The sequence below is a fragment of the Tursiops truncatus genome, chromosome 15, assembly GCF_011762595.2.
Source record: "Tursiops truncatus isolate mTurTru1 chromosome 15, mTurTru1.mat.Y, whole genome shotgun sequence".
In the NCBI taxonomy this organism is placed as follows: Eukaryota; Metazoa; Chordata; class Mammalia; order Artiodactyla; family Delphinidae; genus Tursiops; species Tursiops truncatus.
The window spans coordinates 60,879,172-60,907,169 of NC_047048.1; the positions used below are offsets into that span (position 1 = coordinate 60,879,172).

The 27,998-nt window shown below is 45.5% G+C and overlaps 2 protein-coding genes across 3 annotated transcripts; both read left to right on the plus strand.

Moving 5' to 3' along the window:
• The first annotated feature begins 714 nt into the window (after window positions 1-714).
• On the plus strand, window positions 715-16,057 carry BPIFA2 (BPI fold containing family A member 2). The gene is given in 6 exon segments (XM_019950599.2): window positions 715-893; window positions 3,545-3,689; window positions 4,830-4,937; window positions 5,488-5,628; window positions 7,842-7,923; window positions 15,908-16,057. Coding segments are annotated over 6 exon segments (762 nt in total). The 5' UTR covers window positions 715-757.
• On the plus strand, window positions 15,911-27,987 carry BPIFA3 (BPI fold containing family A member 3). Of its 2 annotated transcripts, none has more exons than XM_033841040.2 (7): window positions 15,911-16,215; window positions 22,095-22,245; window positions 24,339-24,446; window positions 25,312-25,461; window positions 26,671-26,755; window positions 27,178-27,241; window positions 27,775-27,987. In XM_033841040.2, the coding sequence occupies exons 1-7, from the start codon at window positions 16,092-16,094 to the stop codon at window positions 27,807-27,809; spliced, it is 717 nt and encodes a 238-aa protein (XP_033696931.1). In that variant the 5' UTR covers window positions 15,911-16,091; the 3' UTR covers window positions 27,810-27,987. The 2 variants fall into 2 exon arrangements, with proteins under 2 accessions (XP_033696931.1, XP_073649419.1); XM_073793318.1 differs by having other exon boundaries at window positions 15,961-16,042; window positions 21,871-22,245.
• Window positions 27,988-27,998: the final 11 nt, after the last annotated feature.

Consider the following 27,998-nt stretch of genomic DNA (forward strand, 5'->3'; position numbering starts at 1 on the left):
TGTTGGGGGCAAGAGGCAAAGGGAAGGGCCACTTGAATTAGCTACTATTTTGAAAATAGGAAATTAAGAAATAGATTATATTATAAGTGTCAAACTGATGATCAATGCAGTGTCATGATGTGGCACCCTTTTATTTGTTCATGCTTTTATTTGGCAAACCTTTATTTTGTTGTACTGTACTAGGTGCAGGCTTTTTACTATGGGTTGGGAATTCAACAGTGAAATAAGTCACAATCCCTCCTCTAAGGAGTTCACAGCGTGGTGGGAAAGACAGACAAGTCATCACTAATTGGTACCCAGGACTCCAATCAGAGAATGAGGGCAGCAAAACGGTGGAGTGGGGCCCCCTAAACCTAGACTCTGGGGAGGGGCCTAGATTGGGTTTCATAGAGGACATGATGATGTCTTACTGAAGCTAGAGAGTCAGTAGGAAGTGACTTAGGTAAAAAGGCAAAGAAGAGGGAAATGTTCCAAGCAGAAAAGACAGTATGTGCAAAGGACCTCTGTGTAAAGAGCATTGACTTGGAGTCAAGTGTGACTTGTCATATAGCAGCTCCTCCACTCACTGGCTGTGTATGTCTGGGCAAGTTCCTCTAGCTTTCTGACCTGTGCTGGCCATCTGTAAGAGTGGAGATAACCACATCGATCTTAAAGGACTGTTGAGTGTAAGAGTGATAGGTGCTCATCAAAGATCCCTTTTCTCTACAGGTAATTCTCACTCCTGTTCCTCCCATGACTGTCCAGGTGTCAGGACAAGATGTTTCAGCTTTGGAAACTTATTCTCTTGTGTGGCCTGCTCACTGGGACCTCAGCGTCTCTTCTTGAGGATCTCGGCAATGATGTTGTGAGCAAGCTGAAACCTGTTCTCAATAAAGGACTTGAGACCGTTGACAGTACACTTGGACGTGAGTCAGCAAGAGGGATGATCAGTGGCAGCTAGGAGCTTGCCTCCTAAACACTATGCCTGTATTACCAAAGGCTGCCACCAGGGGCTGCTCTTTTTTAAAAGTGTACAATCTATTCATTTAAAAGAAGTCATTTAAGTGGTAAAAAATGTTACCCCTTCTCACAATTTTGTATATCTAGGGTAAATTATTATTATTATTTTTTTTGCTGGGTCAAAGGGTATGAACACTTTAATGACTCTTAATACATACTGCCATGCTCCTGCTTTGTATCCACTGTCAAAGGTATTCATCAATTTCACTTTAAACAATGGTACTAATATTATTACATCTTCTATGCCAAGTTAATTGATATAAAAACATACTTTGTTGTTCAATTTGAAGTTTGCTGTAGCCTGAACATTTTCCCCTGTTTGCTTACTATCTACATTTTGTTGTTTATTTCATTTGTCATAAAGGGGGCATTTATAATATTTTTATACATTAGGATAAACTTTTTATATATTATACATAATAATCCATTGGTCTAACATTTGAGACAAATACTTTTCCTGCTGTTTTCATTTTCACTGTGATTTGTTGGTTCTTTTTTCTTTCTTTTTTTTTTTTAACATCTCCATTGGAGCACAATTGCCCCACAATGGCATGCCAGCCTCTGCTCCACAACAAAGTGAATCAGCCACACATATACACATGTCCCCTCATTTTCACTGTGATTTGTTGGTTCTTTTTTCTTTCTTTTTTTTTTTTAACATCTCCATTGGAGCACAATTGCCCCACAATGGCATGCCAGCCTCTGCTCCACAACAAAGTGAATCAGCCACACATATACACATGTCCCCGCATCTCCCCCTCTCCCACCCCCCATCCCACCCCTATAGGCTGCCACAAAGCACCGAGCCGATCCCCCTGCGCCACACGACTGTCCCCCACCAGCCATCCACTCCACGCCCGGCAGTGCATATATGTCCACGCCACTGTCCCACCTCGTCCCAGCCTACCCCCCCGCCCCGCATCCCCAAGCCCACCCTCCAGCAGGTCCGCATCCCCACTCCCGTCCTGCCCCCAGGCTCTTCTGATCACTCCTTTTTTTCTTCCTTAGGCGCTGCTTTTTATGGGTGGTTTCCTGAGAGAGGTGGTGATTTGGTTCCTGGTTCATTCATTTTTAATTTTTCTAGAAACAAGCAATGCTTAAATAAATAAAACTTTACATATTATATCACGGTAAATTTTCTAATACATGCATAGGATAAATTCCTAAAAGTGACATTTCAAAAGTTCAAAAGGTATGCACATTTTAAATTATATTGGATATTGACAAATAATCCCCTATGTTAACATTTTCTCCAATAGTCTTTTTTTCTACTCCCTTGACAGCACTGGTATGGAAAACTTAAAGATTTTGCCAGTCTCACAGATGAAAGGTTATAATTCATTTCACTTACCATTTCTCTAATTACGAAAGAATCTACATATTTTAACTCAAATATTTTATTTATATTTTTAGCATATTCTTCTGTTGGGTCATTCAATTAGCTTAGTAATTTGTATTAACTGATTGGAAATTGAGCCCTACTTAGCTTAGGTAGCTTTAAAACTACCTACCTTTCTACTTAAATATATCTCCTTATAATTATGATTTCTTAAAAGAACTTGGTCTGCTTTTCATTTTCTGGAAACCTTAGCAGCACACTGACAAACATTCTTTATAGGAGAAACTAACTTCTGTACATGACTGCCTTTCAAACCTTGCCAGGGCTTAGGCAACTTTCAAAGATACAGAAGGGATCCACTCTCCAATTTCATTGCCGATAAAACTGAGTTCAGAAACAGAAGTGTCTGGATCAAGGTCACCTAGTTAGTTACAGGACCAGATGTAGTTTCCATTTCTGTTTGCGTCATTATAACTAGGTAGATAGATACTGTCCATTGCAGAGCCATGTTGCTGTACTATGATTACATATCTTGTCCTGTAGCCTTTTTTTCCTCCTTGAGTGAGTTGTTGCCTTGTTGGTTCTTATTTGAATTATTTTCTGCACATATATTCTTAATTCTTTTCAAATGTGCCATCCTACTTCTGCCATGCCATTTGCTCTATCAAATCCCTCTTTTCTCTGAAGATCCCCCTTTAGGACACTCTGTCCTCCTGCTCCTGTATGAATTATTGCTTTCTAGGCCTGCTGCGAAGCTGTCATCCAGGGACTCCTATTTGCCACTTTCGTGAGTTGGAGCCATATTTTTTCCTTGATTCTAGATTTTCCATTTCTTAGTTTATTCTAAGTTTATTTTGTTTGTGTGAGCATCTCATTAGAGCTTCACTACTAGAAGCTGATGTGCAATCAATATCTATTGCCTGGTCACTGGATCGATTGCTTTGTTGACGAATGATGAGTATATCTTAGTGTGAAGGCAGCATGGAAGGAGCAAGGTCTCCTTAGCTGTGTGACTTTAGGCCCATTTCTTAACCTTTTGATCCTTTATTTCCTCATCTGAAAGTGCAGACAATAATAATATCTACTTTATGGGGTTGTTATAAAGATGAAATGAAATAACATAGGCACATGGTCTCATTTAGTATCTGGTGCATAGTAGCTGCTTCGTAAGTTGTGTATCACACTAAATGGAGATTGTTTCTACAGCTATCCTTCAGAAATTGAAGGCTGCCTTGGAGGCGCTCCGGGAATCCACATCTTGGCAGGAGGTCCAGCAGAAGATCCAGGAAGCTGAGAACTTGTTGGACAAATTCCTTTCTAAAATTTTTCAAGTAGTGGAAAAGGTTATGGGGTGAGTCACTGCTTCATGGTAGAAATCTTTGTTCCAGGAAAAGAGAATACATATCTTTAGGGGACGTAAGATTAAGGTCAAAGACAGAAAGGTGAATAAACCTTGTGTGTCCCTGCAGAGCGGAAGCCGTCTGAGGCCAGCTCTACCAGAGTTTGGGTAAATTACAGGCAGGGCTGCAGGGCCTATCTGGGCATCTCATGGGTTTGGGCTTTCTCATTCTGTGATTTCAGGGTCAGGATGAAGGTTCTCTTTACCCTTACCTCTACCTGTTTGCTGGTGCCTAAAGCCACTTTTCCAAGGAAGAAGACTTGTCTTCTCTGAAAATAGCTGAGCACATATAGTCTGAATGCCGTCAGGAGAGAGGAAACCAGAATTCACAATACATAGGTGGCTCCACACATGAAGTTCTGGAGTCCACCAGTTCTGGGTTCAAATTCTGACTGTACATAAAAGAGAATGAAATAATGCCACTTATAGCGACGTGGATGGACCTAGAGATGAACATACTAAGTGAAGTAAGTCAGAGAAAGGCAAATGTCATATGATATCACTTATATGTGGAATCTAAAATATGACAGAAATGAACTTATTTACAAAACAGAAACAGACTCACCGACCTCGAAAACAAACTTATGGTTACCAAAGGGGAAAGCGCTGTGGGGGGATAAATTAGGAGTTTGGGATTAACATATACACACTACTATATATAAAATAGATAACCCACAAGGACCTCCTGCATAGCATAGGGAACTCCACTCAATATTTTGTAATTACCTATGAGAGGAAAGAATCTGAAATAAGATATATATCTCTATCTACCTCTATCTATCTCTGTATCTATATCTGAATCACTTTGTGGTACACCTGAAACCAAGACAACATTGTAAAGCAACTATACTTCAATTAAAAACAAATTCTGGCTGCAGCACTTGGAGTCTTGGGGGAAACCACATTTGTCTGAATCTCAGTATGCCACGCCATCCAATGGAGAGATTCAAACCTCTGAACAGGGCTCTCATGAAGACCAAAGCAGGCAAAGTCAGCGAGGCTCGTATGCGCATCACGATGCTGGCATCGTGAGAAGCGCCCAGCAATGGCTGTCATGAGGAGTGACAAGGGTGAACTGTGGTTTTTGCACAGGTTGAAAATCAGTAATGTCCACATCCTGGATATCAAATCTGAAGTGACTCCTGATGGCAAAGGCGCTAGCCTGAGTATCCCCATCACCACGAACGTCACCCTGACCCTATGAGTAGGCATTAGAATCTGAGGTTTGGGAGAGGCAGTGCGGCATGGCCGATGGATCTCCAATCTGGAATCAGAGACAGAGACAGGAAGATGAGGATGTGTAGAAGAGTCTTTATAAATGAACTGCACTATGATTTCATCATTCATTACCTGTGAGGTCTTGGGATAGTTACTTAACTTCCCTATACCAGGTACCAGTACCAATAATAATACTTTTCCCTCATGGTATTGGTGTAATGATTCAAAGGATCAATCCATGTAAAATAGTTTTTTGGAAACACCTAACACAGAATTTGTGCTCAATAAATGTTAACTATTATTTTTATTTTAATTATCAGTGTGATACTGTATAGAAATATCACATGAACCAAACCCATGTGGCCAGGTGAATAAACTCCTAACGTAAAAAAGTAGATTCCATAAAGAAAATAGACCATATTGACATTATCCATAGACATCCCATATAATGTCCACACAGATGGATGAACTCAAGTGGGCAGTGTGAATGGACTTCTAGACCTCTGTTCACTGTGAATCTTATTTCCTGCAGGCCTCTGTTGGGTGAGCTTGTCGACCTGGGCCTCCAGACTAGTGTCAGCATTGAAACTGATGCCAAGACTGGTGTCTCCACAGTGATCGTGGAAAAATGCACCAACGACCCAGCCAACATCCCACTCACCTTCCCGGACAGGTCAGGCCCACCCATCTCAGCAGAGCAGGGCTCCCAGAGGAGTTGGGACCCCTAATTTCAACCTTATTCCTGTACCTGGGAGGGAGCATCGTATGGTGAAAAGGAGTTCAGACTCTTGTGTCAAGTTTGCTTTGCCACTAACTTGTGGCTTTGTAACCAATTTAGCCTCTCTAAGCTTCAGTTTTCACATCTGTAAACTGAGGATGATAATAATACCTAATTCACAGGTACTGTGCTGACCAAATGAGAAAATGCAAGTGTTTAGCATTCAGCCTGGCACATACTAAACTCTCAGTAATAATAATATCCATGCTGACTTTCTGTCTCTTTGTTCTTCCCATTACTGAGACACGAGTGTTGACCTCTCCAAACATAACTGTGAATTTGCCTATCTCACCTTTCAGCTTTATCCGTTTTTGCTTTATACTTTTTGAAGCTCTGATGTTAGCTGCATGCACATTTAGCATTGCTATATCTTCTTGAAAAACTGACCCTTTTGTTATTATATAATGTCCCTTAATAATAATAAAACAACAATAATAATAAACTGTGTTTACCTTCTTGCCTCCAGTTAGGAGGGAGAAAGAGGAGTAAATACCTAACATGGACTCTAATCTCAGATTTCCCCAAATCATCCTCAACCCACTGGAAAATTCCCAAAATGAGATCTTGAAAACATAATCCTCTCCATTTAAATCACTGATCTCTGGTAACCCACAAAATCTACATCTTAAACTGTGTGCTTGAAAGAGCATGTGTAGCCCAGGGAAGAGGGTGGAGGGAGAAAGGCTGACTCTGGTCACGGCTGAGAGAGGAAAAGTGGTCTGCAACTGAAGGTTGCCTTCACGGGGAGGGGGGAAGGTTGCCTCTGGCAGGAAACAAGGCTGAGCCATGAGCGAAAGTCAATCCATCCTACCCCAGCAAGGAATCTGATCACACATTGCCTAAAGACCCCCCAAAACCAAAGGAAGGCTCCACGGCCTATTATTGCTTGGAAAGACTGAGGTGTAAGTCCAAATGCCTGAGCCCTGGTGGATACACCCTTGCCCACAGTCCCAGGGAATTCATCCTGCCCTCTGGGTCCCAGTGTCCATATCTGTAAAATGGCATTCCACTCCGCTGCTCCAAATTCTCTCAGGGCTTTTCTCTCCACTTTGGGTGGAATCCCAAGCCCTCCTCAGGGCCATCTAGGCACTGCTTGGTCTGGATCGACCCTCATGTCCCTGTGCTCTCCCCTTTGCCCACTCTGCCCTGGACATGCTAGCTTTTGCTCTGTGCCTCAGACAAACTTCTTCCCACCTCAAAACCTGTGCACGGGCTGCTCTGGCGACATAGAACACCTTTTCCCCCAAGCCATCTCAATGTACGTCTCATTCTTCAGGGTCTAAAACAAAGTTTCTCTTACTCTCTCTTATAAGAATCTACTCTTGCCCTTCTGAGTTCTTGTCACAAGTTTTCATTATATATTTAATTGTATGTTTCCTTCATTTATTCCTTTAGCCAAAAATGTGTTACACATCTGCTATGTGCCAGGCAGCCACCATTCTGAGCTCTGGAGAATGTACTGGTGACAGCAGACAAGGAACTTTTCTCATGGAGCTTATTCTCTGGAGGGAAAGGCAGACAGATGAGCATTCAGTACACTAATAAAGAGCCCACAAGGAAAGTGTCACATTGCAATGATCCCTGCGCAGAGCAGCACACTTAACAGGGCACTATGATACAAAGCCCTCCCTTAGACAAGCAGTCACGGAGGGCTGCTCTGAGGAGGTGACAGTTATGCTGAGAGCTGCAGGTGGGAAGGAGCCAGACTTAGCCAAACTTGTTTAATATACTATTTAGGTACCAGTTTAGGAGGTGCTTGTGCTTTGCTCATCCCTGTGTCCCCAGTCTCGCTTGGTTTCTGGCACATAGTTGGTGCTCTATAGGTATGTATTGAATGAATGAATGAATGGATAGATGGATAGATGGATGGATGGATAGATGAATGGATGGATGGATGAATGGATAAGGTCTCAGGGTTGTGATGAGACTCATGGGGTATTGGGGTGAGCTGCTGATCAGACATGGGGCTCTAAGTGATGATACCCCTGGATAGAGGCTCAAGTCACCTGACTTCAAGGTGCTCCACCATCTTCCACCCTCTTCCCACTTCTCCTGCTTGGCTGCTCTGCCAACTTCACTGAGTTTTATCAGTTTCCTCCCTTTTCCAGCCCCATTGGACTGGTCAATGAAGCTGTGAACACTGTGGTCAAACTCATGAGAAAGACAGTGTCCCTTGTGGTGCAGTAAGAGGTGAGTCCCCAACTTCTGCGGGCCCAGAGCCAGGCCTGCTGGGGGACAGGTGTGACATTCCCTGGCCTGGCAGCGGGAGGAGGGGAGCAGGGGCCTGACATTAGCTGAAATCACTGGGTCCCACATTTGAACCATTTGCCATACCCATGTACTGCCAGTAGACCTTCTAGCTAATATTTTCTTTAATCAACACAATTTTACTTAAATTTATTGAAATTCATTTATTTTTAAAAGGAAACTTTATATCACTATCATAAATAGAAATTAATATCACATCATATAATTAAAAAATAAGCACAGAAGAAGTAGAACTGTCACTGTTTGCAGATGACATGATGCTATACATAGAGAATCCTAAAGATGCTACCAGAAAACTACTAGAGCTAATCAATGAATTTGGTAGAGTAGCAGGATACAAAATTACAAGAGATTTTTAATTAATTAAAAATCTCTTGTATTCCTATAAACTAATGATGAAAAATCTGAAAGAGAAATTAAGGAAACACTCCCATTTACCATTGCAACAAAAAGAATAAAATACCTAGGAATAAACCTACCTAAGGAGACAAAAGACCTGTATGCAGAAAACTATAAGACACTGATGAAAGAAATTAAAGATGATACAAACAGATGGCGAGATATACCATGTTCAAATTCCAGATTTTTTCTCTTCTGTCGGCTGGTCAGAGGAAACCTCCATGAGGCCATAGATGTTAGTTGAGGAAGAGGTGCCAGTGCAACAGTGAAGGGTGACATGGCGTCTGGGCCACCTGCTTGTGCACCTTATTTGTGCCCTCTGAACTGCTCAGGCCTAATCCTGGATATGACATTTCCAATGTATGCTGGGTTGCTCCTGGGCCCACCTGATTTTTGGGCTTATTTTCTGGGTCTGGCTGTACCCAACTCATGAGAAGTAGTTCTGGCCTCATGGTTATTTGATAGCCATGGTCAGACACAAGTGTCTACCTACCAGGTGCTGGTATCAAGCTAGGCGCTCTTTTCCAAATGATGTATAGTTCTCTGCAGCAGATGGCATGGCTTTGTTCTAGAACTCCAAGGGGTATGTGCTGTGATTTTTCTACTGGGGTTTGACAAAGGCTCCACGTGTTACTATTTCCTATCACAAATGCTTCCTATCACAAATGCACGGAATTTACAACTTTGCTTTGTTTTTGCTCTGTTTTGTTTCACAGTTATTTTAGCTATTCTAAGTCCTTAACATTTCCATGCAAATTTTAAGAATCACCTTATCAATTTCTACAAAATCTTGCAGGGATTTTTATAGGTATTTCATTGAGTCCATAGATCAATTTGGAGGAGAAAAGACTTCTTAACAATATTGAGTCTTCCAAAAGAATATATCTCTCCATTTATTTAGACCTTTAAAAATTCCTCTCAGCAGTATTTTGTAGTTTTCAGTGTACAGATCTTATACATCCTTTGTCATATTATTCCAAAGTATTTAATATTTTTTATGTTATCAATATGACATTGTTTTAATTTCAATTTCCAATTGTTCATGGCTAGTATATAGAAATGTAGTTGACTTTGTTTCTCGATCTTGTATCCTGTTAATTTTGCTAAACTCACATGTTAATTCTAGTAACTTTTTTGTAGAGTTCATCAAACTTTCTATGTAGATGGTCATATCATCTGTGAATAAATATAGTTTATGTCTGTCTTTCCAATCCAGGTTTTAATTTCCTTTTCTTATCTAGGTAGAACCTCCAGAACAATGTTGAATAGAAGTGAGAGCAGACATCCTTGTCTTGTTCCTGAAACTAGAGGGCAAACATTCAGTCTTTTACTATTAACTATGATGTTAGTTGTAGGTTTTGTGTAGACGCCCTTTATCAGGTTGAGGAAGCTCCCTTCTATTCCTAGCTTGATGAAAGTTTTTAATCAAAGTTAGATGTTGGAGATCTATCAAATGCTTTTTCTGCATCTATTGAGATGATCAAGCAATTTTTTTTAGTTTGTTAATATGATAATTTTCAAATGCTAAACCAACTTTTCATTCTTGAGATAAACCCCCATATAGTCATGATGTATTATCCTTTTTATACATTGCCATATTTAAATCACTGAAATTTTGAGGGTGTTTGTCACTGTGTTCATAATGAATCTTGGTCTGTATTGGTCTTAGTTTGGTTTTGGTAGTAGGGTAAGGCTGGCCTCACAGAAGAACTTGATAAGTATTCCCTTCTCTTCAACTTTCTGGAATAGCTTTGGTATAATGTGGTGTTTGGTGATGACACCATATCGGCCTAGATCTTTCTGTGTGATAAGGATTTTTCTACAAATCCAATTTCTGTAACAGGTACAGAGCTTTTCAGATCATCTATTTCTTCTTAAGAAGCTTTGGTAGTTTGTGTCTTTCAAGGAATTTGTTCCTTTTGTCTAAGTTATAGAACTTATTGCCATAAAGCTACTCATAATATTTCCTTATTATCCTTTTAATACCTGTAAAGTCTGTAATGCTGTCACCCCTCTCATTCCTGATATTGGTCATTTGTGTCTTCTCTCTCTCTTTCCTAATCTCCCTACCTAGAGTTTTTTCAATTTTATTTATCTTCTAAGAGAAACAGGTTTTGATTTTGTTGGTTTTCTCTATTGGTTTTCCATGTTTATTTCATTAGTTTCTACTTTGATCTTTATTACTTCCTTGCTTCTAATTGCTTTGGGTTTAGTTGACTTTTTCTAAATTCTTACAAGGATGCCAAGTCTGATGTGTGTGGTAAGGACCCAAGCGAATTCCCTCCTTTCCACTGGCTGACATTTAAGGCTGACATTGTGGCCCTGAATGGCTGGTCCTTCTGGATGACCCGCCTTCCCCCTTTCCTCCTGAGAACACCTCTGCTAGGCAGGACCCTGAGCTGGATGGAGCCAGCTTCTGCCCCCTTGTGGTCCAGAGTGTTCACGGTTGTGGTGAGACCTGCAGTCTTCACTCCCCTGGAGCATCAACTCCAGCTCATTGAAAATCTTTGATATTTGCCATGCGTGTCCTATGGGGTCTTTAGCGGCCTCTGTAGAATTACAAGAGGAAATGCCACTGGACAAGGCTGGCTCACAGGGCCTGGGACGAAGGGCGAGGACTGTGAGTGAATTTATCCAGAGACAAGATAAAGCCTACTAGAGCCAGACACCCCCACACTTACAGGTGTGCGTCCTTGGGCAAGTGACCCCATCTCTCTGTGTCTCAGGCTTTGCATCTGTGAAATGGGGCAGTAACAATGCAAGCCTCGAGGGTTATTGGGAGGATTGATTAATTACTTTAATGAACCTACAAAGAATGCTTAGAGCAGAGGCCGGCCCACAGTCAGGCTCGATGAGTCTGCTCTTGTTACTCTTCCTGCCTCTCCTTGCAATGCCTGTGGGAGCTGTGGGCTGGTGTTGGGGGGCAGAGTGGGGTGTGGGATGGGGAGGTTGATGGGGAATGAGTCACAGCTCCTCTGATGTCCCTCCTGTGGGCCTGGCTGCCTGGCTCCTGCCCCAGCCCCACCTCACCCAGCTGGGTGACTTTAGGGATTTTACTCAACCTCTCTGTGCCTCTGCAAAGGGAGGCCAATAATAACGGTGCCTAGCTCAGAGGGCTGTGTGGAGGATTAAATAAGCGATTACAAGCAAAGCGCTTAGACTGCCCCTCAAGCACAGTTAGTGCTCAACAAATGTTTACTAGTATCATCACTCTTATTTCAGCTAAGGGGGCCTCGTGCTCCATGTACAGCGGGATTGCCCAGAAGCTTATCCCCAGGTCCCACTTCCAGGAAGACTCTGACTTCATTGCTCAGGGGTGGCCTAGGAATCTGCATTTTTACAAGTTTCACCCATTCCCCCAAAAAGTACTACAATGCTCCCAGAAACCCAAGCTCTTCCACTTTCCTGTCCCCCTCTCCAGGCCACCCCAGAACCCACAAGAGTCACCATCATCACCTTTTGTCAAACCTAATATTCCACTCAGAAAGGGCCCTACCCCCACTTTTAGGGAAATTTGACTTTGGGTTAAAGTTCCAGTATCTAGTCTTCCATGACTGTAAAATGTGTCCATTTCTACAAAGAACGGGATACATGAATAATAGATCCTGTTCCTTAGACGAGTGATTCTCTGGGCTATTCCAGACCCTACTGATTCAGGTGCAGGAATCTGCATGTTACTCACCCCCTCTACTGCCCCCTGGAGTGTGAGGACCTCTGCTTTGGGGAACCTAGAACTGCCTTAGAGCCGAGGAGAGGAGGAAGTGGCCACTCCCAATGGCCATGGGAGGACGCTCATGAACAAAAGCCTGCACCGCCCTCGTTCTGCCAGGGGAGGTGGCTGTCTCCTTACACCCCTGGGTGTCCCTCCCTGGAGCCATGGATGTGAGCCAGGGCCTCTTTGGGGCACATGGCTGCTGACTTCTCACCCCCGGTCCCATCCACACCTAGTTCCTTTGTTCCTCCAACCTGCTGAGCCTTTGCCCACGCCAGGGACTTTCCCTGCGGTTCCACCTGCCAGGTGTGCCCCCCTACACCTGCACCCAAGGCCAGCTCCATCTCCTCCTGGGCCCAGCTCAGATGTCACCTCTCTGGAGACCTCCCCTAACCCTTTTCTAAAGTGGCCTCCCTGCAATTCCCAATTTCACCTCACTTTTCCCCCCCTCAATACAATTTGTAATTATTTCACGTATTGTTCTCGTTCTCTCACCAGACCATAAGCTGCTGCAGAAGCAGGGATTCTGTTGTTGCCCAGAGCCAAGCACAGTGCCTGGCACATAGTGGGCCCACAGGGGATATTGGTTGACTGGACAAGTGAATGGTCCTCCAAGTCAAACTCCTGGAAAGCCAATTACCCAGAGGAGCAGGGGTTTTAGCCAGTGTGAGTGGGCACACCTTAAGAGGACCACAGAAATCCTGCTACTGTGAGCACCATTTTTAAACCAGGTACATATATGTTTATCATCACAAACCCAAGTTTTCATCACATTTTCAAAATGCCTCCCAAAAATGTAAAGAAGCTTGTTCTAAGGTAAGTTCTTTGAAATAGTACAGGAGATTGCTAATGGGTGGGGTTTGGGGTGTCTAGCATCTCCCTCTCCCAAAGGAAATAGCATCTCACCACTCTGGGGTAGCAGCCCCTCAGGCTCATGTCCCCTCATGTGTGGCTGGAGGGTGCAATGAGATCCCACACGGAGCAGGCTTAGCACAGTGAATGAGGCCACCAGGTAAATATCGGCATCACCAACCTGAGAAGCAGCTGCTTACACGGGAGCAGAGCATCCCTCCAGGGTGCTCCTCTCTGGGAGCACCAGTGGCGGACAGGGCCAGGAAAACACCCAGCTAACTTATAGCCTTTCTTTTAAATAGCTGCTCAAGCTCTACCTCCTCAGGGAAGTCTTTTCTCTGCTTACCCCGATCCCCAACTATCAGGTGTCCCCTCACTGCGCCCTTGCTTAGCTCCCCCCGCCCCCCACCTCTGCTCCACAGCAGAGCCATGCTTCATAACCACATGCTCCCGGCAGGGAGAGATGCAGACGCGTGTGAGCTCCAGGAGGATGAGGAACCTGCCTGGCTGCTCAGAGCCCATGGTGCCTGACACTTAGCACTCACTGTCTTTAGCTGCTTTATTTGTTTTTTTCGTTTTATTTTGTTTTGGGCTGCGTGGGGTCTTCACTGCGGTGCACAGGCTTCTCACTGCAGTGGTTTCTCTTGTTGTGGAGCATGGGCTCTAGGCGCGCGGGCTTCAGTAGTTGTGGCACGTGGGCTCGGTAGTTGTGGCTCATGGGCTCTAGACCGCAGCCTCAGTAGTTATGGCCCGCAGGCTTAGCTGCTCCGCGACATGTAGGATCTTCCCAGACCAGGGCTCGAACCATGTCCCCTGCCTTGGCAGGTGGATTCTTCACCACTGGGCCACCAGGGAAGTCCCACTTTATTTGTTTGTTGAATGAACAAGAGCAAAGCCCACCATCTGATTGGACGTCTGCAAGCTCCCTCCAGGCACTAAAACCATCACAGCACCCCCAGTTGTAATTCCTGCTAGAATTGCCAAAACAGCCGTACACTCATTTGCGGATGTGCTCAGGAGAGGTGGCTCCTTGACAGGTTGTGCACTTTCAGTGTCCTGGGCACCATCTCTAGGCTAATCATACTTGGTGTCGTTCACTCCACCAGCTTCCCTGGTTTACAGGTAACGAAGCTGAGGCTCAGAGAGGTGAGAGTGACGATGACAGCAATCATAGCAACAAGGTTTTTGAGCATTGCTATGCATGATTCTCTTTAAGTCTCACTACAGCCCCACACTATTATCCAGACTCAGGGTGCAAATCCTGGCTTTCCCTCCTGAGTCTGCCAGGAGGGAAAGCCAGGATTTGCACCCTGATCTGTGTGACTCAGAATCCCACGCTCTTAACCACGTGTGATTATACATTAAGCTGTCTTCAAATCCGGGGCTCACCCATGAGCCGTGCTTCCTGCTCCCTTGTCATGCACCAGAACCATAAATCTACACCCTACACGTCATCGTTTCTTTACACTCAGTGGCCCTGAGAACCACAGCCTGTGAAGAGGTGGGGCTGACAACCCCCCCACCCCCAGTTCAGCTCTCCAAAGAGCCAAGGACAACAGTGACCACTCTTCTCCTATTTTCTTGACAAAAAAAGTAACAAAATCCCTACTGGTTACACAAGACCAGGAAGACTAAAAAAGTACATTTAAAGTAACTGATATTCTACAAACATTCCCAAGGGGGGCATGAACACTGAGAGAGGACCTCAGATCGGGAAAGCCATCACCCTGAACTAATGCTTTTGATTTACAAGACCAGAAGTGAAGTGTCCAAGGATGGCCCGGGGCTTCTGGGAAATTCGCACAGGACCCTGCATGTCCCCCGCATCTTGGGGGGAGAGGACAAGAAGGGGAAAGAGCCTTTGTCTCAGAGCTCACGGCAGCTGAATTGTCGGGGCCAGACTTCCAAGGTCTGTGCAGCTGCAGGAGAGCAGAGGAGGGACAGAGTGGTAGGAGGTGAGATCAGAGAGGACACCAGAGACCCTGCAGGCTCTGAGAGGCATTGCACAGATTTCAGCTTTCGCTCTGTGTGCGATGGGAAATTTTGGAGGGTTTTGAGCAGAGGAGTGCCATGGTCTGATTTATGTCTTAAAATGATTTCTCAGGCAGCCATATGCAAAAGAGATTGTAGTTGGGCCAGGGAAGAAGCTGGGACACCAGGTAGGACACCCCTGCGACAACTCAGGCCAAGATGATGGCAGCTGAGGAGGAGTGGTTAGATGTGGTCAGATCCTGGAAGTGTTGACAGGACTTCCTGACAGATGGGTCATGGGAGATGAGGAAAGAGGAGTGAGTCGAGGGGGACTCCAAGGGCTGTGGCCGGAGCAACTGGGTGGATTGGGATGCCACGTCTTGAGATGATGAGGAGAGGGGATTTGAACTGAATTCTTAATGACCCTGCAACCCAGAACAACAAGATAAGCCTAATGCTTTGGCTTCAAGTCTCTCTGTCCCCTCCCTGTAAGTCTTATCCACAAACCATCCATCCGTCCAATTATTCATTCATTCATTTGTATCACTTAATAAACATCACTGGTAACTACCATGTGGTAAACATGGGAGGCACTGGACACAGGAGGATTAATTAAATTCACACCCTGCGCTCCAGAAACGTATAATTTAGTGGGGGATTCAGAGACCAGCCATCCTGTTTTGTGTATTCAGTCATCTGGTCCCTCAACAATCATCAGCACTTAATTTCTCACAAGTAAGCATTGCGATAGGCATTGCAGATGATCCTGCCCTTAAGAAAGTCCTAGTCCAATTGGAAAACCTGAGATTAACCACCCTTGCCCATTCATTCATTCATTCATTCACCGAAGAGTCACCGACATCCACCTTGTGCTGGTCTGGGAGAGGTTTCCCACTGGATGACCCAACAGTGGGGTCTACCGGGTGTCTCTAAGCAACAAGGCTTCCGTCTGGATCCCTGGCCTCCCCACAGGGTTCCACCTGCTGCCCTCACCATGTGAGCAAGCCCCAGTGGCAGCTGCCAGAGCCCATCACGACACCTCCCCACAGCATGCTGGGGGCTAACTTCGGTCCATCCATCCAGGTGGCCACCCTTGCAGCCATCCACGTGGGTACCATCTGACCTTTCTTAATACCCACACGTCCAAGAACCCAAGATGCATTCACTCTGGAGGCTCCTGGTCCTCCTCAGCTCACTGGCCTTGCCCTTGGCACTCCATAAGCAGCACTGGCCTGGCCTGGCCAAGACCCACAGAGACAGCAAATCGGGTCTGGCGAGAAGTAAGCTAAGCCCATGTTCTGCCCACTGTCACAGGGAGGGTAGGGAAAGCATTAACTTGACCCCACCACTGACTTGCTAGATGACCTGGAATTGGTCACTTACCCTCTTCTCTTCCTTTTCTCTTAGACCTGAAGTACACAAAATTGAGTTTGAGTTGATCATACGCCTATTCCTAGCACATCGTCATTATCATGAACCATGGCAAGACCCCTCTTGTGTTTTATTTTATGTTATTTTCCTCTCAACCTCTTACTCTCACGCCCATTCCCCTCTTCCTTGGCAGGCATTGCAGCTTGTTTAATATAGGTGTTGGCTTTTTTGGGGTGGTGCTGCGCAGCGTGTGGGATCTTAGTTCCCTGACCAAGAGTTGAAGTCGGGCCCCCGCAGTGAAAGCACAGAGTCCTAACCACTGGAAAGCCAGGAAATTCCCTAATATATGTGTTTTTAAATGCCCATATCCTTGTAAAACATACAGTGTTTTGATTTACATAAATGGTAAAGCTATATAGATTTCTTTTTTTTTTTTTTTTTTTTTACTGTTTTCACTGGACACCGTGCTGTTGACATCTGTTGCTTCAGACTTGTACAGAAAAGTCCATGAAATACATCCACTTCATCATCACTTGGCCATTTCCCTAGGGATGAACACTTGAGTTGTCGCTAACTTCCCACTATTATAAACTACACAGCAATGAACATTCTCACGTGTCCTTCTTAGAACCTATGGGAGAATTTCCCTGGGATATACCCTGAAGGGAGATGGCTGGGCTCTAAGGCAGGTGCAAACTGAATTTAACTAAAGACTGCCGGATTGCTTTCTAGGATGGCTGTGCAGGTCTACGCCCATTCCAATAACAAACAAGCATACCTGTATCCCTTGTTTCCCAACACTGGAGAGAATCCACTGGTATCAGCCTCCTTGGGCTGCCACAGCAAGATACCACAGACCAGGTGGCTTGAACAACAGACATTTATTTTCTAACAGCTCTGGAGGCTGGAAGTTCAAGATCAAGTTGCCCACAGGGTTGGTTTCTGGTGAAACCTCTCTTCCTGGCTTGTAGATGGCCACATTCTCACTGTGTCCTCACAGGGTCTTTCCTCTGTGTGTGTACAGAGGGTGAGCGAGCATGTTCTGGTGTCTCTTCCTCTTCTTATAAGGACGCCAGTTCCATCGGATTAAGGCCCCACCCTTATGACCTGATTCAACGTTAACTCCTCCCTCAAGGCCCCATCTCCAAACACAGTCACATTGGAGATTAAGGCTTCACTATATTGATTTGGGGTGGGGGGAGCACAATTCAGTACATAACAGCATCTTTCTAATTGTTTGCCAGTCTGATGTGTGTTTGAGTGATATCTAATTGTTTTAGCTTGATTAGTGAGATTAGTTTGATTAGTGAGAAGTTTGAGCAACACGTCTTAATTCTGTTAGCCATTTTGACTTCTTTGAATTCCCTGTTCTTATCTTTTGCCCATTTTTCTATTTGCTTTCCAATTTTTTTAATCCTCTTTGATTTGAGAAGATGTTAATTTATTCTTGACATTAGTCCCTTGTCAGGTCTAAGCATTGGTAACATCTCTCCCAAACTGTCACCTATTAACTTTGCTTGTAGACACTTCATTGAACAGGAATATTTTCAAACTCATCAACATTTCATCTTATGGTTTATATTTGATGAGTCTTAAGCCCTTGTCTCCAGCCTGTTTTTTCTAACAGCTTTACAGTTTCACTTTTCACATATAGGATTTTAATCCATTTGGAGGCTATCTTTATGTATGTTTACATCTGTAAATTAGAGATTCAGCTTCACTTCTCTCCTTATGAGTCCATTCAACCCACCTACTAAATGGTCAGCTTTCCAGACACATGGATTCCCTTTTGAGTTCTGTGTTCTGTGTCTGTGTAACTGTTTCTGTACCCAAAACATAATATTTTAAATACTACATCTTTGTAAAATGCCATTTTATCTGATAGAACTTTCTTCTTCCAAATGAATCTTAGACTGTGTTGAGTTCCTTAAAAAAGAGAAAAAATCTTCTGGAAATTTAATTAGGGTTTCACTGAATTTGTTTATTAATTTAATGACAATTGACATTTTTGCAGTATTATGTTAGGCAATTACAAAAGTAATATATCTTTCAATTTATTCAGATTATATTTTAGATCCCTTAATAGAATTTTAAATTTATATAAATGTCTTAAGTATGTTTTGTTAAATTGATTCCTAGAGAATTTATGGGTTTTGTTGCCACAGTAAATATTGCCTAATTTTCTATTATATTTTCTAGTTGGTATTGCTGGTACAGATGAGAGGAAAGCTGTTGATTTTTAAAAATTAATCTGCTATCCAAAAGTCTTACTGACCGCTTATTAGTTCTAATAATTTGTCTTATTTATTCTGTTCAATTTTCTATCTAGAGGATTATATCATCTGCAAATAGTGACAGTCTTATCTTTTCTCTTCTAAACCTTATACTTCTTGTGCCTTTTTCTTATCTTGCACTATAGCCAAGGCCTCCTATAGGAATGGGAATATATCTAGAATTCTCCACTTAGTATATTTCTGTAGGTTTTTGGGATATAGTTTTTATCATGTTAAGAAAGTCCCCTTATATTTCTAGTTTCCTAAATTTTTCTGAATCATAAATCAGTATTGGTCCTTAACAAATGTTTTTCTGCATCTAAAAATTAATCCATCTTTTTCTTCTACTCTGTTAATGTGATAAACTGTATTAATAGATTTTCTTATGTTGAACCCATCCTAGCATTTCTGGAATAAATATGATATTTTTATAACATACTATAATTATCTATTTATAATCTGCTATTATTATATTATTTTTATCATGTATTATTTTTATAATATACATTAATGTATTTATAATGTATCAAACTAAAATTTATATTTTATAATGTAATATGATATTTTTATAATGTACTATTAGCTATTAGATTTGTTAGCTAGTAATTTATTTAGGATCTTAGCAAATTTTTCATACATAAAATTGATGTGTAATATCTTTTCCTTGTACTATTCTTGAAGCAAGTTGTACTAGCCTCATAAAATGAATTTTGTATCTTCTTTTTCTATTTTCTTTCACAATTACCTTTTCATAAAGTTGGGTAAAAGTCTTCCATAAAACCATCTAGATCAAAACTTTTGGGGAATGAGATCACCTATTTCTTTTTTTTTCTTTTTTTTCTTTTTTGCGGTACGCGTGCCTCTCCCGTTGCGGAGCACAGGCTCCGGACGCGCAGGCTCAGCGGCCATGGCTCACGGGCCTAGCCGCTCCGCGGCATGTGGGATCCTCCCTGACCGGGGCACGAACCCGTGTCCCCTGCATCGGCAGGCGGACTCTCAACCACTGCGCCACCAGGGAAGCCCTGTTTCTATTTCTTAATGGTTTTAAGTTATCGATGTTTCCCATTTCCCCTCATCATGACTTGGCATTTTATGGTTTGCCATAAATGTATGCATTGCATTTAGGTTATCAAATATATTCACATGTGGTTGTGGCTCCAGGTATCCTCATCTGTATAATAGGTGCAGTTAGAATGCTGTTTCATTGGGCTGCTTTTGAGACTTAAATGAAGGCAAGTATGTGCAAAGTGTTTTTCAACTGTGAAAATGTTTATCTCTACAACCACTTCTCACGTATCTGTTAGGGTGTTACAGAAAACTCAAGTCAATCTGGTTTAAACAATAAAAAAAAAGTATTTCACACAACTGAAAGTCATAGGTAGGGCAAGCTCCGGGTTTGGTTCAATCAGCAGCTCAAAGCTGCCAACCAGATCTGCATTTCATCCTTTTTTAGCTCTGTTATCGTCATGGTTTCATCCGCAGGCTGTTGGTTCACAGTGTGATAGGAAAATGGTGGCCAGTGGCCATTGGAGCTATAGGCTGTCTTGTTCCTTTCCAGTAGGAGAAAGAGAAAGAAACCTTCCCCTCAAACATGAAGCATAGGGTCTGTTTAGTCTGATAGAACCAACTTGGATCATATGTGAACTTTGTACCTGTAAGAGTCACCATGCAATGATAATCAACAGCCTCATCTGGACCAGGAATTGAAAAGAGTGTCTGAATCAAAAGAGGGGTCAGGGCTTCCCTGGTGGCGCAGTGGTTGAGAGTCCGCCTGCCGATGCAGGGGACGTGGGTTCGGGCCCCGGTCCGGGAGGATCCCACATGCCGCGGAGCGGCTGCGCCCGTGAGCCATGGCCGCTGAACCTGCGTGTCTGGAGCCTGTGCTCCGCAACGGGAAAGGCCACAACAGTGAGAGGCCCGCGTACCGCAAAAAAAAAAAAAAAAAAAGAGGGGTCAGATGGGAAGAATAGGACGAATGGGTGGATGGGAGAGTGGGTGGATAAGAGGATGGATGGGAGGATGTATGGATGAGTGGATGGATGGGTAGATGGATGGATTGATGGATGGATATTGGATAGATAGATGGAGAATAGATGGGAGGATGGATGGATGGATGGATGGATACTGGACTGACAACTACTAGTGTCTGCTGCTCACAAATACCCAAGTGCTACTATCATCATTAACCAAGAACTACTAAGAGTTCTAGGCATACCTATAGTTTCACTCCATCCTTGAAACTATTTCTTTACTGTATGTTCTCCTACTAGATAGAAAAATGGTTTGTGTCTTTAGTGCCCAGTACTGAGCCTGATACCCAGTAGATGCTCAGTAAATATCCTTTGGCTAAACGTCTCAATATTCCTAGTAAGTATCCTATGAGATGGGTATTATTACTGCCCTATTACACAGATGAGGAAATCAAGACTCAGGGAGGTAGCAGAGCTAGGATTTGAACCCAGATCTATGACTCCAGGGACATTTTCTTTTTTTTTTTTTAATTTTTTAATTTTATTTATTTATTTTTGGCTGCATTGGGTCTTTGTTGCTGTGTGCAGGCTTTCTCTAGTTGTGGCGAGCCGGGGCTACTCTTTGTCCCAGTGCGCGAGCTTCTCATTGCGGCAGCTTCCCCTGTTGCGGAGCACGGGCTCTGGGTGCACGGGCTTCAGTACTTGTGGCACACAGGCCTAGCTGCTCGGAGGCATGTGGGATCTTCCTGGACCGGGGCTCGAACCCGTGTCCCCTGCATTGGTGGGCGGACTCCCAACCACTGCGCCACCAGGGAAGCCCCAGAGACACTTTCTGCAGCAGAAACATGGGGTGCTGAAAGGGGGTCTGGGGGCTGGCCCTGGAGGATACTGGTGAGGTGTGACAATGGCTTCTGTGGCTCTGCAGTAACACATAGTTCTCAGTGTGGGGCCTGAACACCTAGAGGGTTGAGTCAGTGCAATAAATGTGTCTTGAGGTGAGCTCTGAGGTTTGTCAGAACTGGGCCCCCAACCTGGGCAGCTGGGGTCTAGGGTCCAGAGAGCTAGGACTTCACGCAGGTCAATAGCTTTTCAAATTTCCCTCCTTCTTGGAATTCATTCTTTTCCACTGGTAGCTCCACCCAGCCTTGCAGTTTATTCCGAGCATGGTGGGGGAGGATATCCATTTATTCTCTCCTTATTTGCCCACCTCTTTTCTCTTCAACCAACATTTACTGTGATCTAGATCCCATACGTTAGGCTCTGTGTTCCACGTTCAGAGATGCGGCACTGGGCAAATTTCAACCATAATATCTCTCTTTAGCAGCTGTTGCCTGCCAGACCCTCTGCAGGTGTGTCACACCGGCACTGCAAAGCATCATTTCACGGATGAAGAATGTGGATCTCAGTGTTGGGGGCAGGGGGATGACACACCAATCACTCAGCAAGAAGCCGGTGTGCCAGCCTGCAACCTGGGCCTCCTGGCTCCAAACCCCCCACCTTTGCCAGGACATCGTGCAATGTCACTGGTCCCATATCCATTTCCAGTTATTGTGCAGGGCCTCACGAAGCGCAATACAGAGTGCCGAATCCAGAACATCCGCTTCCTGGACAGTCTGAATGCCTCCAGGCAGACGGCCTCGGGGATGGTGGGCTGGCTAATTGGCAGCATGAACCTTCAGCAGCATCAAGAAGGCAGGTGAGATCTTGAACCCCGTCACTGGCCCTGGGACTCCTGATAAAGCTCTAAGAGGGCAGAGCTTGAGGGCATGGCAGTACGAGGCCTGTGAAGAGGAAAGGAGGGAAGATTGGAAGGAGATGTCACGCCCAACACAAGGATGAGTATGGGGCCCAGCACAAAGGGTCACTGGGAGAGGCAGCACAGCAGAATAATTAAAGGTGAAGGTTTGGGAGCAAAAGTTTCTGCATTTAAATCCTGACTCTGGGGCTTCCCTGGTGGCGCAGTGGTTGAGAGTCCACCTACCGATGCAGGGGACACGGGTTCGTGCCCCGGTCCAGGAGGATCCCACATGCCGCGGAGCGGCTGGGCCCGTGAGCCATGGCCGCTGAGCCTGCATGTCCGAAGCCTGTGCTCCGCAACGGGAGAGGCCACAGCAGTGAGAGGCCCGCGTACCGCAAAAAATATAAAATAAATAATAAATAAATCCTGACTCTGCCACCAAATTTGGGGAAATTGCTGGGCCACTCTGGTCTCATCTATAAAATGGGTGCCCAGAGCACAGCCTGGATAAACATCTGGGGTGCCAAAGGAACCCAGGACTAGAGTCTGACATTTGAACCCCACTCTTGCTTGAAAGCTGTGTGACTCTGGGCAAGGCATTTGAGCTCCCTGAGCTCCAGCCTTGAGTCCTCCTCAATGAAATGGGCGTAATTATCCCTGCGTTCTGGAGCTGTTAGGAGCTTTCCCTGTGGCACATAATGGATGCGTAGCCATTGGTATAATTAGCCTCGCAGAACTGGGCCTGTCCTCCACCTCCATCTTCCCCCCTTCCTCTCAGTGGATGCAGGCCTCCCCAGCTGCCTGGTCTCAAAGCTGCTCAAATGTAACACCATGATCCCAGCCTGCTGTGCCCTTGACCTACCTTCTCTCCGATTTGAATCCCTCATTCCCTCCCTTTTAATGAGCGCCAGTACTCACCAGCAGGGTTTCCCTTGCTGTGTGCAGTCACAATCACTTCCCTTCATTCATTCCCTTAACAATTGTTACAGTTATTCATTGAGCGCCTACTGTGTACCAGCACCTGGGCTGGGTACTGGGAATACAGCTCTACACAGACCTACAGTCCCTGCCCTTTTGGATCTTACATCCTAGTTAGTGAGATAGGACACAAAAGTAAATAACTAATTTCAGATGGAGGGATATAACATGAAGACAAATTTAGCCAGGTCAGGGGTGAGAGTGATAGGGCTGATCGGGGGACCTTCCTATCCCTTAAGTAGAAATATGAATGAAGAGAAGGAGGTGAGTGACATGAGGTCATGGGGGCACAGTGAGTGCAAAGGCCCTGAGGTAGGAAGGAGATTGATGCATTTGACGAGGAGGAAAAGTCCTGTGTGGCTGGGTGAGCAAGGGGAGGGTGGTAGGAGATGGGGCTGCAGAGGCAGGTGAGGCCAGACCCTGCAGATCTGAGGGGCTGTGATGCGGAGTTCAGATTTTATTGCAAGAGCAGTGAGAAACCAGTGGAGAACACCGAGTGATAGGGGAGTGTTAAGGCCCCTCTGGCTGCCACATGGAGATGGTTTGTGGAGAGGCCAAGATCGTAGCCTGGAGCCCAGAGAGAGACTAGAGCGTCTCCAGGCAAGAAGTGATGGTGACCTGGACCAGACAAAAGCAACAGAGTAACGGGAAGTGGCCCATTTCAGGATATATTTTGCAAGCAGAGCCAACATGATTTACTAATGAGTGGAATGTGGCGGTGAGGGATGGAGAGAAGTTGAAGACAGCTCCCACGGTTTGGGTCTGGGCCCCTGGGAAGGTGGTGGGGCTATCCACTGAGAGCGGGAGGCTGGCTCTGAGAACGGGCCCAGGGGCTGGGTCTGCAGTTGGCTATGGGTTTCACAAATCAGTTGTGTGGAGCTGTTCGGGGGTGCTCAGGGACAGCTTGTAACCCCAGGGCTCCTGCAGGGAGCTCTTGCCCTCAGAGCATCTGTAAAAGGATCTGACTCCAAATCCGACTGCTAGGAGACAGGCCAGCCTTGTCTGTAACGTCCAAGGCCTTGAGGTCTGAGATCCTTCACCCTTGCAGGGGTCTTTGCTCTTTCCTTGTGCAGCGCCAACGTCACCAACATTCAGCTGGACTATGGTGGGATCCGGATGTCTTTCCATAAGGAGTGGTTCTTGGCAAACATCTCACTTGAATTTGACATTGACTCAAGGCTGTAAGTCATACAGAAGTGGGGCCTGAAGGGCACTGTTCCTCTTCACTGGGAACCTGGGAGTGGGGGTAGGGGGGCGGATTTGGGGAACCCAGATCTTTCTGCTGCAAACTGGTTTCAATTCCTGGTTTCCGAACTCACTTGCTGTGTGACCTTGGGCAAGTCACTTCACATCTCTGAGCCTTGGTTTCTTCAGCTGAAATATGGATGGTGATCACTGGTCAGTGGAGGCAGGTCATATGCTCATTTAAACCTATGTGAGTTCCCTACAACGATTTTTAAAAAGAGAAACAGGGGGCTTCCCTGGTGGCGCAGTGGTTGAGGGTCCGCCTGCCGATGCAGGGGACACGGGTTCGTGCCCCGGTCTGGGAAGATCCCATATGCCGCGGAGCGGCTGGGCCCGTGAGCCATGGCTGCTGAGCCTGCGCGTCCGGAGCCTGTGCTCCGCAACAGAAGAGGTCACGGCAGTGAGAGGCCCGCGTACCAAAAAAAAAAAAAAAAAAGAGAGAGAGATATAGAGTTTAATGATCGCATCACCCTTCCCTCCTCTGGTTTAGACTACCCTTTAACATCTACTGCCTCTGGGAGGGCTCCACTAACTTGTAAAGATTTTTAGAATAAGATTAACTCTCAATTTTTGAATTTCCAGGCCCCCTAATCTGGTCTATTTAAAGGATTTTCAGAAGGCACTCTGGCTAGTAGTGTTTTTCTCCTTAATTGCTGACCACAGAATTTAACATCCAGGCAACGTGGAGCCCCACTGTGCTGATGTCTTGAAAGAGACACTCTCCGTGTTGGCTGCTTCCTCCTCCTTCTATTCTTTCTCTGTCTCCTGCCCCTCCCCCCTCCTCCTCTCTCTCGTCCCCAGGCCCTTCAATAACCAGATCATAAAGACACACGCACGCATGAACCTCGCTGTGGAGTTCTGGCTGGAGAAGGATGAGTTTGGCCGGAGGGATCTGGTGATAGGCAACTGCCGCGTGGAGCCCAGCAGCATCCGCATGACTGTCCTCGATGAGTAAGATCCCAGCCGCCCCTCCCCAGGTCTGGGCCCCTTCCTGACTGGCCCTGGCTGCAGCCACAGGTCTCCACTACCTCCTGGGTGAGCCCCAAAGAGATCTCACCCAGGATCTTCCCCAGGATCTGTTCCTCCTCCTGCATCCCCATCCCAGAGGTGACCCTGCCACCCTCCCAGAAGCTAGACTCCTCCTCCGCCTCACTCCCCACAGCCCATCTTCCACAGGTCCCACCAATGACCTCCTGGCAACCCTCACCTGCTCCCTTTCTCTCCATCCCCACAGCCACTGACTGGGCTCGTAGTCCACTTCCTGGACCACCGTGGGAGCCTCCTCCAACTTTCCCTGACTCAGACCTCACCGCTTTCACTCTGTTCTCCCCCTGCAGCAGAAATCACTTTCTAGCCCAGAAATCTAGCCACGTCAGCCAGCCCCTGCTCCAGACACTCCAATGGTTCTCCAGTGCCCTCTGGATGAAGAGCAAACTCCTGGATGTCACTCAAGGCCCTACTTGTCCTGTCCCCTACCCCACTCTGCAGCCCTTTGCCCTCAAGTCTCTCTGAAGAACCCCCCTCCATCAGTATGCCATATATTTTCATACCACCGTGCCTTTGCACACGCTGATCCTTATGCTTGGATGCCCCTCCTTCCTTCTTTAAAGCTCTTCCTCGTCACTCATTCATTCAACAAATATTTGCTGAGAACCTACTATGTGCTAGGCACAACATGCTTGATGCTAGGGATACAGTAGTGAACAAGATAGAAAAAAATAGACTTAAATAAAGATCTGTAGACTAGCTGACCAAGTGTGTCAACCCCAACAGACTGAGTACCTCAAGGGCAAGATTTGTGTCTGATCTCTCTCTGTAATTCCAGAATGCTGAAAGCAACTAGGTCATCAGTGGATATCCATTCATTTATTCATCAGACATTCACTGAATGCCTAGATCATGCCAGACATCCACGAAGAAAACTGTGGACTGTAGTTACTGACCTGGTTCTAATCTAATCAGCACTTAACTAGCTGTGTGACCTTGGGCAAGGCACATCACCTCTCTGAGCTGCGCCTTTGACTATTGCTTACAATGATGCCTCTCACGTAGGGCTCTCTGAGGATTAAATGGCTGTGTGAGATGTTCTCCACACAGCACCTGGAATTAGTATTGTCTGTATTTATCTGTTCTGTTCTGTATATCTATCTCTCTTTCTAGAGATATCCCACCAAAGATGAAACATTTTTTCCACAACCTCAGAGACAACCTGGAAAAAGTTATCCCACACCTGATAGAAAGTCAGGTAAGTTTCAGAAAAGTAGTTTCACCTTGGGCATCCTTGAGTCCGAGGGTCAGGGCATATATATTGGCATTTCAGCAAAGAATTGGGCTTTAGAACCTGAGAAATCTCAAATTAAGATGTTAAATTTTGCCATCTACTGCCTGTGTGTCCTTGGACAAGTGACTTAGCCTCCCTGAGCCTCAGTTTCCCCATCTGTAACATGGGAACCATCACAGTCCCCATTTCACAGAGAGCCACAAAGATTCAGGGGGGCAAAGCACGGAAGTGCTGTGCATAGCACCTGGTGGGTAGTTGGCGTTCAGTACAAGGGAGCCACACTTGCCATGATTCCTTGTGGAAATCCCGTGGCTTCCAGCCACAGCTCCTCCAGTTTTCTTATCCCACTCCCTGGTCTGACCCTTCTCTCTGTGTTGGTGGCCCAGGAATGTCCTCTGATCGATGAAATCCTCAGGCAGCTGGATGTGAAACTGTTGAAAAGCCTCATGGGTGAGTGAGCACCTGTGTCCCTCCGGGGCGAGGACTCAGGACGGGCAAATGGCCAGAAGAGGTGTCCCCGCTGCAGCTCTTATTGAGGCCTGCTGAGGGGTGTCTGCATGTGCTCTGAGGACACTCAGAGGTGACCATATGACCATGACCTTCACTATCCCCCGAGAGAGCTGGGACAGCAGAGGGCACCCCTACCAAGCAGGCTGTGCCCCGCCAATTCACCCAAACCTCCAGGTTACCAGAGCTTCTCCCAAGATCTCCACTCAATCCTTTAGGGAGCACTGCCCTCCCACACACCCAAGCCCTCCCCCATCCCAGTTGCAGATAAACAGATATAGTCCCTGCCTTCAGGGAGCTCACGGTGAGTGGAAGACACAAGAACTGAATAATTAGATATCATTTGAAGAGTTTTAATGTGAATGTTCCCGGCACCAGGCCTTGGTCAGCATGGATGGATGAGAGACCCCTTCGGTGTGGACCTGGGGGTCAGAGGGCAGACACCTGGTGACTGATTCTGCCTCTTCTCCTTACAGAACAGGCCATTGCTCATGAACTCAACCAACTTTGAGTCCAGCCAGCCTTCCACGAGCCAGACTTGAGCGCCCCCTAGCTGCCCACTGATAATCAGAAGGAGATTCCAGATTTGGAGGCTGCAAGTCGTCCTCAGAGTGGGGCTTCTGATGTGCCACTCTTACCACAGGCCCTGTGGACATCCTGTCCTCTTCCACAATAAATTCTAGCTCTGAAGGGTACAGAG